Source organism: Molothrus aeneus, chromosome 6, assembly GCF_037042795.1.
Source record: "Molothrus aeneus isolate 106 chromosome 6, BPBGC_Maene_1.0, whole genome shotgun sequence".
NCBI lineage: Eukaryota > Metazoa > Chordata > Aves > Passeriformes > Icteridae > Molothrus > Molothrus aeneus.
In genome coordinates, this window is record NC_089651.1 from 14623016 (window position 1) to 14637746 (window position 14731).

At 40.2% G+C, this 14731-nt stretch overlaps 1 protein-coding gene across 6 annotated transcripts; it reads right to left on the reverse strand.

Annotated features, from left to right (window-relative positions):
* Nucleotides 1-39: 39 nt before the first annotated feature.
* UEVLD (UEV and lactate/malate dehyrogenase domains) lies at nucleotides 40-12519 on the reverse strand. Of its 6 annotated transcripts, none has more exons than XM_066552686.1 (12): nucleotides 12435-12519; nucleotides 10910-10994; nucleotides 10214-10276; nucleotides 9333-9496; nucleotides 8360-8495; nucleotides 7809-7930; nucleotides 7076-7181; nucleotides 5200-5370; nucleotides 4278-4451; nucleotides 3900-3984; nucleotides 3153-3276; nucleotides 40-1844 (listed from the first exon to the last, which is right to left on the reverse strand). In XM_066552686.1, exons 1-12 carry the CDS (start codon nucleotides 12474-12476, stop codon nucleotides 1680-1682), a joined length of 1437 nt encoding a protein of 478 aa, XP_066408783.1. In that variant the 5' UTR covers nucleotides 12477-12519; the 3' UTR covers nucleotides 40-1679. The 6 variants fall into 6 exon arrangements, with proteins under 6 accessions (XP_066408783.1, XP_066408781.1, XP_066408785.1 ...); XM_066552684.1 differs by having other exon boundaries at nucleotides 9333-9499; XM_066552687.1 differs by lacking the exon at nucleotides 3153-3276 and having other exon boundaries at nucleotides 1713-1844; nucleotides 9333-9499.
* Nucleotides 12520-14731: the final 2212 nt, after the last annotated feature.

Genomic DNA, 14731 nt, shown 5'->3' on the forward strand with positions numbered 1-14731 from the left:
CACAAACGCGACAGCGGATTAATGCACGAAACACGCCTGTAAGAGCTGGCAGCGCTTTAAGATTAAAATTATTACATAAACACCAAAGTAAATAAGCAACAGCTTGAGTATTCGCATGAAAATAAATGCTCGACAGATGAGAAACAGCACCATGAAAAAGAATGTAAAACCTTAAATTCATAGGGTTTTTTTTTTTTTAAGTAAGTGAAAAAACCAAACCCCAAAGTGCAGCTTTTAAAAATATAGCAGCAAAGTTGGTTACCTGCAGCCATCACTAATATTGCCCCGTTATTAACCACTACAGTGAAAGACATTTGGGTATTTAAAAAAAAGAAAGGTCTGAATTACTGAAGGTTTTTTCTTTCCATGTTTAATCCAGTTCTGAGATCAGTATACACTCAGAACTCTCTGCATGTGTGGCTCTTTGTGAGATGGAACTGGAAGGCACAAAGGATCAGATCTTTTGCTCTGCCACAGACCCTACTTTTGCTCAGAACAAATTTCCAGCAATATCTGAAAATTTTCCAACAATATTTGGAAAATTTCCAACCAGCCACCCCTCAAAGTGTATATGTGGAATGACATTCCCAAGCTGCACACAGCAGGAGTGGAGCCCAAGTCCCCTGTGCCTGCCATGTGATGCTGACGTATAATCAGGAGTAACACAGTCTTTTACCAGCAGTAAATCAAGAGGTTAGAACCCCAAAAACCCCTTGATCTCAAAATCATCTGGTTTTTACCGACAAATCCACATCCTGCTTTTCATCACATCCTTGGTCTCCAGGGAAGAGGGTTACAGGTTCTGTTGCCTTCTCCTGAGGCTGATGTAAAGCTCCCAGCCAGCTTTGGTTTGACATCTGAATGTGCAGATACTCCTGTGCTGTTCAACTGCTGGATTTCATCTTTTATTTTTATTTGAAGCCCAGCTCCTGCTCCTCCCATTCAGGAAGAGCCCCCCTTCCAGTGCTGCATGTGTGTAGTGAGAACTGCAGGTGCTTTAGTGCTTTCAATGTCCTCACAAAATAAAAGCAAGCAAGTCGTGATTGGAGTATTTCAAACATGATAAAGTGTGAACAGAAATCCATAGCCAATAGTTCAGGTTTGAAGGATACTGTGAACACCATGTTCCCTTTAGTAAATAGCAAAATACCAGGAGTCCATTGACATAAGAACATCTTCAGCCACAGAAGATGGAGCTATGGAATTGCATCCCCAGTGCCTGTGGAGCTGGAGTGTGACTGTACCCTAAACAAGCCTCAGACACAGCATTTAAAAGCCACGAGGGAGGGTTCAAGTGAGCTGTGCATGCTGGAGTTTCTGCAGAGCTGGGTAAGCCCCTCTCTTTTGCCCCGTAAAGAGGTGCAAAAAGCTGAGAATAACCCAAGAATCAGGCTATAACTGGCAGCCAAAACCCACAGGCAAGTGCCACCTGAATTTAGGTAAAATATTCTTGTGTGTTACCTGCCTCATTTTGGCTACCAAAAGTGCACTTTACAAAGAAAAAATTGCCATAAAGTGCGGTATTAAATTATTTAAACCTAAACTGAGAAAGCACTTTTGGAAAGTAAAGTAACAAAGCTTCCTGTTTTCTACAGAAATCCTTATATATGAAGCAACCTCTTCTGCCTTGCAGATCTCCAACTTGAGTGAGCAGACACAGAGGTTTCCCTTGTGCTTCCTTACAGTTTCAGCTGCTGCTGAAGGTCATGAATTGAGCCTGCACTGCTTTGCAGTTTCTCCTGCACCAGTGGGTCTTCCTCCAGTCTGACCATTTCAATCACTCCACTGGTTCCAAGAACACATGGGAGACTTAAGAATACTTCACTGTTTATATTGCAACAGCCCTGAAACAACACACAAAGAACACTGTCACACACAGAGTTACTTATTTATGCAGCAACTATACAAAAGCGTACAATTACACAAAATGACTTGATTATTTTAATTAAGCAAGGATATTCCAGCATATGGCATGTCTGGGTAGGTCAAATTCTATTAATTTTAGATACTGTGCAGTGGGTTACTGTATAGAAACTGTAAAATATTACTGTGCAGATAAAAATTTGTGAACCATGCCACAACTGGGGAATTTTCCAAGATAGATAGATAGATGTCTATAATGCAGACAAAGTTTATACCACTAAACACCATTTCTTAGCTAGAACAAGCAGGGACACTTCATAGTACAGTATCAGTTCTTTTAGGACTGAACAAAATAAATTAAATAATGCAGCCAAAGAACTGGGGAAATTTTCTCAAATATTGATCCCATACAGATTCTGCAAAAGACTTTATCAAACTTTTATCCCTATAATTCAAGTTTACACTGTAGATTGTGTTTATTTTTGTAATCTGGGACATTTTACATTCTATAGATACTTTAAGAGATCTGTGCCTCCTCTGTATCCATATTTAGTTCAGGAATGATTAAAAACTTCACTTCAAACATAATGATTTAATTAGGTATGTGCTTGTACTCAATAAAATAAGCAGCCAGCTCAATTTCCCTGCACAAGAACATGCAAATTGTCCTTCTGAAGGCTCTAAACTGAAGTAATAAATAAATGTTTCTACATGGGTTTTCCAATCATATGGAATAACCTAATGCTTTAGTGAAGCCTCTCAGGAAAAACTTCAAACTAAATCCAGTTTACAGTTTTAAGTTAACTATTGCTTCATAACCTTCTCCTCTTAAGGAAAGTACTAAAGAGTAAAAAAGCAGCTGTTTCAAACTCAATCAAATAAAATGCTGGCAGAAAATGCATTTTATACTTTCAGAAAAGATACAAAATTCTTCTGGCTCCTAAAAAAGCCTACATTTAATACTAAGCACTCTGGAACTACAACTCACTTTTCATTTGCCAAATCCAGCTAGTCCAGGGGTGCTGGGCAGCAACCTTAAATGTATTTTCTCCTTGGACTGGTATTTTTAGGAGAATAATCCACTTTTACTATTGGTTTCAAGTTAAAACAGCAAGTGATTTTTGCTCATTTTCAGACTAGGGTTGAGAGCTGTTGTTGGAAGAAAGTAATGGCAGTAGCACTACTTCAGAACAATGAGATGTCTGTGCTGCTAAAATTAATATCTGGTCATATCTGGTATAAATAATATAATTACAGTGCCAACCAAAAGGTATTAGTAATACATTTACCTTTGCTAGAGTGGATACAGAATGAACCTTTCTTTTATCTTTCAGAATGCTGTCAACCAAATCAGCAACTGAGAGCCCAACAGACCAAGATCTCTGACCTTTTCCCTTTAGGACTTCCATAGCTCTACACATAAACCAGGAAAAGCAGAAAAACGTGATGTTGAGATTGTAATTATTTTTATTTTGGTTTTTATGTAAAACCCAAAATACAGGTTTGAGTGTACCAGGTAAAAATATAATTTTCTATTTTGGAAAACAACACAATAGAATAGAATTGCTGAAAATAATTTCTTTACAATAATTTTTCTCTATATTGTAACAATTCTCTTTTCTGTCAAGAGGTGTGTAACTGATAATTAAATCAGGTAAATTCATCCAAACTGGTGCTTGACTTTGAAGCAAATGCTTCCAAAACAATGTCTGAGCAAAGTGGGCCAGAAGGCTAATTTAAAACAAATCTAGGATTTGTTTTAAATACACAATCAAACAGCTCTGATATTCTGCTGTATATTGTGGTGTCTCCTTACATTGCCACAGGCACAATGTCAGTAAGAATTTCAGAAAAACAGTGGCCAAATACAGATCCATAAAAGTGAATGACAACTTGATCTACAATTTCCAAAGAACTCAATGTATGAACATTTTAGAGCAAGCTTGCCCCACTTCATAAAGAGCTGAAGAACATGTAAACAAGTGCCAAATCAAGTGCCTAAACATGAAGGAAAATAATGGTTATAATGGTGCTACCTGTTAGCCACCTTTTCCCTTGAGTTACGAGCAGCCATTGCTTCTGTTTGATTTGCAGCTACATTACAGCTGGTCCATGATGGTACTGAATAGAAACAACAACAACAACAAAAAAGCATGTGAGGTTGTGGTTTGTTTTAAGTAGGTTTGCTTTTTTTCTGTGACAAATGGCAAATACTTTTGGCTACTACTCCCGGTCTACAGACTTTGGTACCCCAAAACTGTATTACTTAAAGCCATTAAAATGAGAATTAGCCACTCTTCTTATTAGTTTTCTCATTATCTTCATTACTTTTCTCAATTATACTTTCATTATTCAGTTACTTAGGCCCTGCCAGGACGTTACATGCTCATGGTCATAAAAAAGCATCACTTTACCTTTGTCTTCCCCTTGTTCACCAATAACCCAGGCATCTTTTGCCAGCACCTCTGCTTTCAAAAGGTTGGTCAGAATGTACCGAAATCTCTCTGAATCGAGGTTGGCACCAACTCCAATTACTCTGCTTTTGGGAAAGGAGCTCAACTTCCATGACACAAATGTCATTACTTCAACTAAATGTCAAAGAAAAGAATTATGTTGTCAATGAAGGACCACTCAAAATTCAACTCAACTGCAACTTTTGAATCAGCATTATGAAAAACTCTGGACTTCTTTACTTTAGAAAAAGCATAAACATGTGGGAACATATTGCTGGTTTATTTCAACCTAAAACACAAAGTCAGGTGGGGAAGAAGTGAAAAAATAAGAACAATAATGGTAAGAGAGTAAGAAGAGCTGTCTTCAATGCATTACAGGATAGAGGCTCACACTTCTTTCCCTTTTCTAAGTAGTGATTTTGCTTTGTCTTTGTTTGGAAATTTAAACATTCCACCAAAATCTAGCTGCAATATTCACTATTAATGCTATACTTTGTATCTGAGTGGCCTGTGTGATCATATGGCACATAACCCACATGGATCTATCCTTCTTGCAAGGAGAAATGTGCATATAAAACTCACAAGAGACAAGACAACAGCCAATGGATGCCAATGATGTAGACACAGGTTGAAACTATGCACAGAAACACACAGAAATACATACCTGTTACACAAAACAAAGTACATTATTTTCTTTTATCTTGGTAACAGTAAAGAAAAAACCCTCAAAGACAGTGTCCTGCTCAAAGCTGAAAAGGAAAACATCTTTCAGAGTAGCAAGAATTTGTGACTAACTGGGTGCATTCAGCAGTAACATATTTTTAAAACAGGCCAGAGAAAAAGCCAGGTGAGGGGCAGAACATTATGCAAAGTACCAGCATACCTGGATGAGAAGCAACAAGGAGAACAGCATTCTGACTGTAGTGGGATACTGCTGGAATAATTCCTCTGAACAAATCCACATTGCTCTGTATGACATCGAGGTAAGTCTGAGCATTACCCAGAGAATTCGCTGTAAGCACCACAACTTTGGAATCAGCTGAAGCAGAAAAATCTGAAAATATAAAGAAAATAAATTTTGACATTTATGCAATTCTACTGAATTTTGGATGCAAATCTAAGAGCTGTTCTAAAGGCTGAACTACAGCATCCAGCTTAAGTAGGGATTCTTTGACTCCTGTCCCCCTCATATCCCCCAGTGTGGAATTTAGGGCACTTCCACAGCACCTATAAAACACAGCTCTCCCACAGAGCTACTTTCCTGTTTTATAGGTGTCAAACACAAAAGATAGACTACAATTTGTCCAAGGTTACAGAGCAGAGACCAGAAAACATCTAGACAGCTTTGACAGATAAGCTTTTCCAAGTTTTCTTGGCAAGAAAGAAAAAAAAATCCATTATAAGTCTCCTTAATTTTTATTCCATCTGTTAAAGAAGGGGAAAGACTTTTATTCTTTATCTGAGGCTTCTTCTTTATTTTTTGATCTTCTACCTTAATCAAAGGCATGTAGACACATGAAAAGCACTCCAAAAGTCTATTTATTAACTCAAATAAAAGACAAATTATATTTATTAGCTCAAAGAAACACACAACCACACTTGCTGCAGGAATTTATAAGTCAAAGCTGCCTTGAGCAGGTATCTCTGAGTATCTGAGTGCCACACAGGTGATCAGCCTGGACACAGAAATAAGGTGATTTGCCTGTTGCACCACTTTTGTAACCAGCTGAAGCCAAAGCAGAGGTCTAATGCACTGAAAAATTAAAACCATTTTAAGCAAGATATAATTAATACCTGCTTGCCCCAAAACTAGATATAAACACACTAAAATAGCAGGTGACAGTATACAAGCATTTTGTAGTATTGTAACACTACCAAGCTTCTTATACCACAGCTAAATGCAAACATACAAGAGGCAACCAGAGAGGCACAAACAGATTTGTGGAACAGTTGCACAACCAGGGTTCAGGCAAAAAGGTGTGCTAGCAGTAAAACCTGCAAGATAAGATCAAAGGATCCAAGTACAGCAGGCAATGCCAGGTTTCTGTAGAATAAGCCACAAAGATGCCTGGTGGAACCAGAACTAGTCCCTGTCCCCAAAATAAGATAAATTAAAAGAGAAGCACAAGACAACCCCTCATTTCATCTCGCAAAGGGTGCAAGGAAGATGGAAATATGACACATAAGGAAGGAAGAATGTTACTCAATTCAGCTCCAGCTTTCCCTGTGGGAAAACTTCTGAGCTGCACGGTCTCAACCTCTGCAACCATCAAAGGCTACATCTCATCACTAATTAGAGAGACATGACACTGACTCTGTTGATTTGTATGCTCACAGCTGACTGAAGACAAGGTTATTAAGAACTCATTGTTTGAGTAGCAATGATAGAGATCAAGGACTCACTATTGGCCATGTGCATGTTTAATGAACATCAAGCTAGAAAAGCAGCACTTTGAAACACACCTTTATTTATCAGCCTTTTGAACACTGCTTTCACAGCCTTCACTAACTTCTATGCAAATATTTTTTCCCCCTTCCCTCCCTCTCTCTGCCCATGACAAAGAAGTTCTAGCTTGGCTTCTCTCTGTATTTCTGCATGAGTCCAATTTCAGCATTAGCCTCTCACCTGCAAGTACAGACTTTTAAAAAAAGACAGCCCATGTGCCACTGTATCTCCCCAGATGTCCTGATCTTGTTAAAATGAGCACAAGTACACACAGTACAGCACCCACTCCTGTTCCAGACACAACATCTTGTACCTTTGCTGATCTCCACATTTGGCACAGCAAAAATCTCCAAATCCATGGTCCCTCCTTTTGCTGCACCTTCAGAAAGATCCAAAAGAACCACCTTGTCTGCAACATCCTGTATGAATAAAAATAATACAGATCAGAATACAGATAAACAAAAACAAAACTCATTTGTGTGGGATGGAGGAACAAAAACCAAAATTCCCCCATTTCATTGTTTGCTGTATTGTGCACAAATCAAACAAAATTACTGGTCAAAATTACTGCCAAATCACAAGGAAATGGACTTGGTTTTGTGAGTTTTTTGTTTGTTTTGTAATGTGTTTTTTCCAGCTAGACTTCCTAAACTATCTTTGGGAAGTCAAAAATTACTGTTGCTAAAAAATACTGTTAAAATATACTGTTACTGTTGTACCTAACATACAGCTGTGATGAAGTACAGCCAATCTACAGATTATCCTTTTCCAGGGAACTAGGAGATGCCAGTTGTAAGAGGCTACTGCTGAGACAAGAAACCTTTAGGGATTTTCAAAGTAAGTGAATTCAATACTCAACCCTTTGAATAAAAAAAGCTGACTGAGAAACCAGGGCAGAAAACGAACTCCTCTGTGTGCTGCTAAGTTAACTGAAGAGACAAATGACCTATGCAGTGACAGTGTTAAAAGTCATGAGGTATTCCTTAGAACTAGATTGAAATCCTCTCTCTTCATCAGGTCTCTTGCTATTTTTAGTAATTCTGTACCTTTGCTGCAACTGCTAGTACACATGCAATGCCAAGATCTCCAGCTCCAACAACAGTAATTTTGTTAAAACATCCTTCATTTCGGCTTCCAGTTTTACTCCTTGATTTCATGTCAGTCTCTCCTGCAATTAAAAGAAAACCACAAACTTGGGTGCTGGTCCACACTGTATCAATACAAGTATTGCTGCTTCATAAAGGATCATGGTTGTGCCAGAGTTAAATCAAGTTACATGGACTTTTTCAAAACAGCAGTCAAGACTGAGCACAGAAAACCCCTCACAACTTGCAAGGTGTAAAACAAATATTCCTCTCTAGACAGGAATGTTTTTTTCACTAAGTAGAAATACACAAGCATCACAATAGCAAGAAGCTAAACACTGATACCACAAAACCAGCACTCCCTTTGCTGCTGTTACAGGTGTGCATACAGGCCATGGCCATAAAATTTGTAAAATATAAACCATGTAGGTTTCTTTGTGACATCAGGTAATGACAGTAAGTGAATGTATTTTATAAGAACATTAGAAACGAGTCCATGAAAACATCCCCACCTTCAGTAATCTTTGCAATATAGGAGAGAAGTTCTGATTGCCTGGCTGCATCAGAAGATGACAGAGAGTATAAAGGGAGTTCTTCCTCAAACTTTGCAATCATTTCCTTGATTAATCCAGTGAGAGTTGATTTAGGCTGAAATACAGCAGACAAACAGAAGGCAAAACAGCTGAACAGCTATTTCATGTAGTGGTATCAGCTATGAACTGCCAGAGCCACACAAAATTTAATCAAATTATAAATACTGACGCTCTTAACATTTACACAAACACCCAAGGGAGAGAAAAGCATCACATTGAGAAGATACTTTCCAGACAGGAGTATGAGGAATTTAACAAAATGAATTCTAAAATTGAAATTACCAGTGCTAGTAGTTTTTGAAGGCATCCATTGAATATATGGAAGCCTTTGATATAGCCACATCCAGTATAATAAAAGAGACAAATCCTAGCTAAAGAGAAATTAGTTCAGTCTTCTTAGATGAGCTCAACTGTCCAGAGTTCTGGCACCTCAGTCCTCCTCCAGGCAAAACACACTGTGAAGTTAACAGAAGTTCCCTTAGGAATTTCTGTACCAATAATGTAAAATACAGCCCATTCATTTCAAAAAGTTGGCATTCATTAAATAATTTTTACTGGCCTGGCAGTCATATTTAAGTGAGTAATTTAATACAGTGAATAAAATCATTTAGCAACAGCACTGACTTTTGAATCTCTGTGCTGTTTCAGATTTCTGCCAAAGAAAAGATATACCCAAAAGGCAGAAAGTACCACTGAACTTTCCTGAGGGATACTGAACTGGGATAGCAAGAAAGTATCACGAGGCTTACATTGCTTTGTAAAGAATCAGTCCCTTTTTTCACTACAATTACTTCCAACTGCTTTTACCAGCCTCAGACTGCCTGAAAGCTCCAGATGATACCCTGCAGTATTCCCAAATGCTTCCCTCCCTGTCAGCCACCCCACCTCTTACATGGCTCCAGTTCTGCAGGTAGGGCAAATAAATCCTGCCCCGTGCATCCACGTGTTTCCCCACTGCAATGCCCATGTTTGCAGTCGGCTTCAGGAAGCAAATGGGGGGAGCAAAGGGATGAGAATCCAGGATCCACAGCCGGACAGGTATGTTATAGGAATTGCCTGCTGAAATAAAAGCCATTACTAACTTCTGCACTGAGAAGAGGCACTTAAGACCAGTTTGTGTGTGATGTAATTCACTCTTTGTAGTAACAAAGGAAAAAAGCCTGACAGAGCACTTCCAGATTCACACTGGAAAATATTTATATTACTCAGGCTAATTAATAAAACCAGATCAACTTGAAATGCTACATATTGTGTCTTTCTTAATATAAAGCTCTGTTGGTCTTTTGCTTCCCAAGGTCCTCTCTCAGCCAACATGTCCCCTTTATCCAGCAAATAAAGGTTTCCTACATGTATTTCATTCTTATTTTATGACTTAACACCTAGTGCAAAAAAGCATCTATAAAGAGCTTTGCATCAGACTTCAAAGGCTTAAGTTGAAAATAAAAAATTGCCTACAAGTTATTTTTGGACACTGTCTATACAAGTGTAGGTCTCAGAGAGCTCACACAGGCTCCATTAGCATCAAAGAGTTTGCCAACACGGTCTCAAACAACACTATTTTTTAAATAGTTAATTTATTTGTTTAATTAATAACACATTATTTCAGCATCTGTGCACTTCTTTCTGCAGTAGAAGTGACTTCTGCCACTTCAAACTAAATATTTTCTAGTCCCCTTTGAAGACACTGCACAGTGAACTGTTAAGAGGCAGTACCCAACACATTCTACATTTAGATTGATAACTGCCAAGAAAATTACATTTGATTTATCTTACCATATTTCACTGGAACAGTGCCACTAAAATTCAGGAGGTCCTTCTGGGATCCATCCTTGAAGGCTGAAATTAAAAATGTAGTAAAAAAAAAAACCAAAAAACAACTCCTTTCAAACCTGGCATAACAATCCCATTCACAACTACAAATATCTAACAGTGACTTTTCTTTAGAAATCAAATACACTGCTCCTGAAAGAACTAAGGCTAGAATATTACTAAGATCCCCCCTACCTTTTAAAATACTTTCTTAATGAAATTTTAACAGAAATTCCATTGGTACAACTAAGCACATCATTAGTCTGAAAACCCTTTGTCCTGCGTAATGCTGATGTTGGAATTTCCAGTCAGACTGATGGATTCTGGAAAACTAACTCTATAAGCTAAAACCATCAAAATACTTTCAATACAAAAATGAAATATGGGGAAATGGTGTTACGTACAAAGAATTTAAAGTATCAATCTTCTATAATTACTGATAAGTTGAAGTAAGATGAAGTAAATGAGTTGCCAAGGTATTTCTATGTATGCATCCTTGGAAGAGCATTCAGGAACAGTAACATGGCATGAGAAATTTTACTGCAAGTCAACATAAAGACAGGAACACAACAGAAATATGTTCACATTCTATTACATACAGCCTGCATTTATGGCAAGAAAGAACCCCCACAAATAGTTCAGAGTAAGTGTATCACTTACTGTACGTGTTCATGGAGAAGGTGAAGTTGGGATAGGTCTTGCTAACATCCTTCAGCTCTTCTATGGTCAGGTCTCTGAACTTGTACTGCGAAGGGGGAGGAAAAAATAAGGAAAAAAGTTTCACTTCAAAGGCTTCTGTATGAGAGTTAGGGAAAAGGACACTATAGAAGGCAGAAACACAAGAAAGGGAAGGTAATAATTACTTTTAGTATTATAAATAGGAGGTTATTTTCTTACTGACAGAGTTAAACTCAGGTCCACCTGCACACATTTTAGAAGAGTTTACCAACATGTCACTTTCCACAAATGTGTCAAATGTGTAAGTAATTAGCCTCTAGGATTTTTTTTTTCATTTTTAAGCTCTCCTTGAGAGCTGAGAAAATTAATTACTGCTGCTTCAGACTGTCCCCAACCAGTCCAATACCTGAACTTCCATGAGATTTGCCTCATCCCACATCCCAAAGTTACAAAGAGTATTTTCCATTTCCTAGATTAGTGCCTCTGGTTCTCATTTAGGAAACCTGGTGCTGTTTTTTTGGAACCCTTGCCTAAGCAAACAAAACTGCTGTCTGACGGTGGCTAAAGAGCTGCTCACTGCCCTGGAATAATTGTCACAAAACAGTAGTTAAAATCGAATTTCTCTTCGGTCTGCTGCCCCAGCAGCAATGTGACAGCTGTGGGCATGGCACAGTTATTTTCTACTGCCTACAGGAAAACAGACCTACTGACAAAAACCACCTTTCAGCCAGCTTCTCCCCATCACTGGATTCTGCAAAGTCATGCAGAGAAAAAATAAAAAAGAACCCAATGTTCCCTAATTATGAATGTCTACACAACCTACACTTAGGGCATTTTTTAGAGGCGTTGATATATCTGGCTGTGAAACCAAAGTCATCTTTCCCCAGGTGGCCTCCTTCAATTCATAATACAAAACATTCCTATCAAGCAGTTTGTCCTCTTCCAAAGATCACAAGATTTACGGGGTGACTCACATACAGACCTTCCTCAATTCGCACCCAAAATTATTCGGCATGCCCGAAGCCTAAATACACCCCCCTCAGTTTCTCACGTGGGAATTAAAAAGCTCAGAGCCATGCTACAACAACGCGCCTGTGCTCCTAAGGCGTGGAGGCGCTAACGCGGGGAATGCCACAAAAAAGAAAAGAAAAAAAGAAAAAAGAAAAAAAAAAGTTATGGATTTCCGATGAGTGAAAAGTAAGGTTTGAGTCGTGAACCAGGGGGGGTAAACTGATGCGTGGCGCAACTTAAAGCTCAGCTGTATTAGGACAGCGCAGACACCGGGATGCGAAGGTGCAAAGGGACGGGGCAGGACGGGACGGGATGGGACAGGACAGGAGGGGACGGGAACCCTCGGCAGCCGCCCCCAGGACACGGCCAGGATCCCGGCCCCGCGCTGCCCCTGCCGCCGGCGCCCTCCGCCCTGCCCTCCCTCAGCGCCGCCCGCGCCCCCTCCCCTCCCCTCCCCTCCCCTCCCCTCCCCTCGGCTCGCCGCGGGCGCGCGCACCTTGCCCAGCTGCCGGCGCAGCGCCTCCTCCGCCAGCGCCATGGCGGCGCGCGCCGCTTCCCGGCGGGCCCCGCGCGGGGCAGCACCGCCCTCAGGGGGGCGGGCTGCGCTCGGCCGGGAGAACGGGGCCGGCCTCGGGGCTGTTCAGTGCCCTTCGAAGGCGTCGGGGAGCTCATAAACGCGTGGTGAGCATCTGGGCTAGGTGTTGTTTCCACCCGCCGTGGTGTTGCAAAATGTGGAATGTGTCGAGATTGTCTTAAGCCAGGATCTTCTTTGATGTAAGATCATTGTATACTTTCAAGCCTAATTAGATGAAGAGGCAGCAGCCAGCGTCCAGTTAAGGACACTCGTGAACGAGCAAGCTTTAAGGATGCAGTAAATCAAGATGTTGTTCATAGAATCACAAACTATGGTGAGTTGGAAGAGACCCACCAGGATCATGGAGTCCAGCTCCTGGCCCTGCACAGGACACCCCAGGAGTCACACCGTGTGCCTGAGAGCATTGTCTGAATGCTTCTTGAACGCTGCAGGGCTGGTGCTGTGAGCACTGCCCTGGGGAGCTGTTCCAGTGCCCAGACACCCTCAAGGTGAAGAGCCTTTCCCTAATATCCAACCTGAACCTCCCCTGACCACATCATGCCATTTCCTCGAGTCCTGTCAGTGGTCACCACAGAAAGACATCAGTGACTGCCCCCCTGCTTGCCTTCATGAGGAGGTTGTAGGCTGCAATGGCTTCTTCTCTCAGTCCCCTTCTGAAATAGAGATTTTTAGAGTTCACTTGAATTAGCAATATGAATTAAGCATTTAAAGTTTAGCCTGTAGAACTATGTGTTGAATTTTAACCTTTTTACTTAAGAAACCTCTGCCATAGTACAAAGGGCATAGGAAAATGCAAATTTCTGAAGCTTCTTGCATGAAGAACAATACCAGAGAAGACCAAGGGATGCAAAGAGCCCAGATAAAGGGATTCCTCAGTCTCCAAGCTAATCAAGGCCGACAGACATACTCAGATAAGCACCAAGGGACCAAAAGCGCATGCGCAAAAGAGAAAAGTTCAAAAGTTCAGTCATGAGGAAGACCACAATCTTCAGCCTCAGAGACCACCACAGCAAACAACACATGCCCAGAAGGGCATGCATCTGATTACCATGCGAGGTGAGAACAGGCGGGGCCAGGGGTTGAATATGCATGGCAAAGTTGTACAGTGTATTGCATATGGAATACCTGTGTGAATAAAGATGTGGCTCAGACTGAGGCTCGGGGCACAAGTTTTCACGAGAGATCTCTTGCTTGTGGGGGGCACTGACATGCATACCCACTTCATACCTATATCTAGTTGTAAAGATTATTTATTCTGCATATCGCTTCACTTCAGGCTGAACAAGCCAAATGACCTCACCCACTTCTACAGCTTCTCCTCCAGAGTCTTCCCCATCCTTGCGACCATACACAGATATTTAGGGATGCAGGGATTTCTTCCCTCTGTGTTGACAGTATCAAAACTGACTTGCAACTTTATGGAATTAAAAGTCTGTAAATACAAACCTGACATGAATTTATTTCCCTACATTAGTCTCTTATTTTTTAAGCCTCCCTACAACACAGCAGAAAGACTGGAAAACTGCCTTTGGGAAAGTGGGCTGTGCAAGTCTGATGGCCAAGTCAGTGGAAAACACAGTAGGTTCAGCAAGGTTAACAGTGACAAATGCCAGTTCTATCCCCCTAACTGACCAGAAAACTGATAGAACAGGACAGACCAAGCATGATAGTGGCACATTTTTACAAGAAGCAAGATCTTGAGCAAGCTCATACAATTTTTTTCTCCCTCACTTCAGGCCACTGATACAAGGCCAGAAGCAGATAGTAACTAAGAGTTGTAGATACAGCCATAGCAGAAAATGATTAGGTTTAGAAAAACCTTCATTAAACTTCTCCATCATACATAATGCTTAATGATGCTGATTCTGCTTCTATGCTAAAGTTGTGTGTGATGTAATGAAGAATGTTACAGCTTCAGTGTTCAGTCTGGAAAGTAGCACCAGATCAGTCCTTCAGTCCTCAGGCATTGCAGATTCCAGCAAGTGCTACACATCATTTGCCCAGCAAGCATAGTAAATCTTCAGTTAAACTTTTACAGAATGATCAGCATGAACATTTATCTAAACTTTTAAAGTGATAATTTGAAAATAATTTTGTTTCATAAAGGCCTTAGCATAGACTAATGTTTGAGTATAAAACATTCCTTTTAAATTTCTAATTTCAAACATCTAAATTTTTCTGATTTAAAAGGGAAGTCT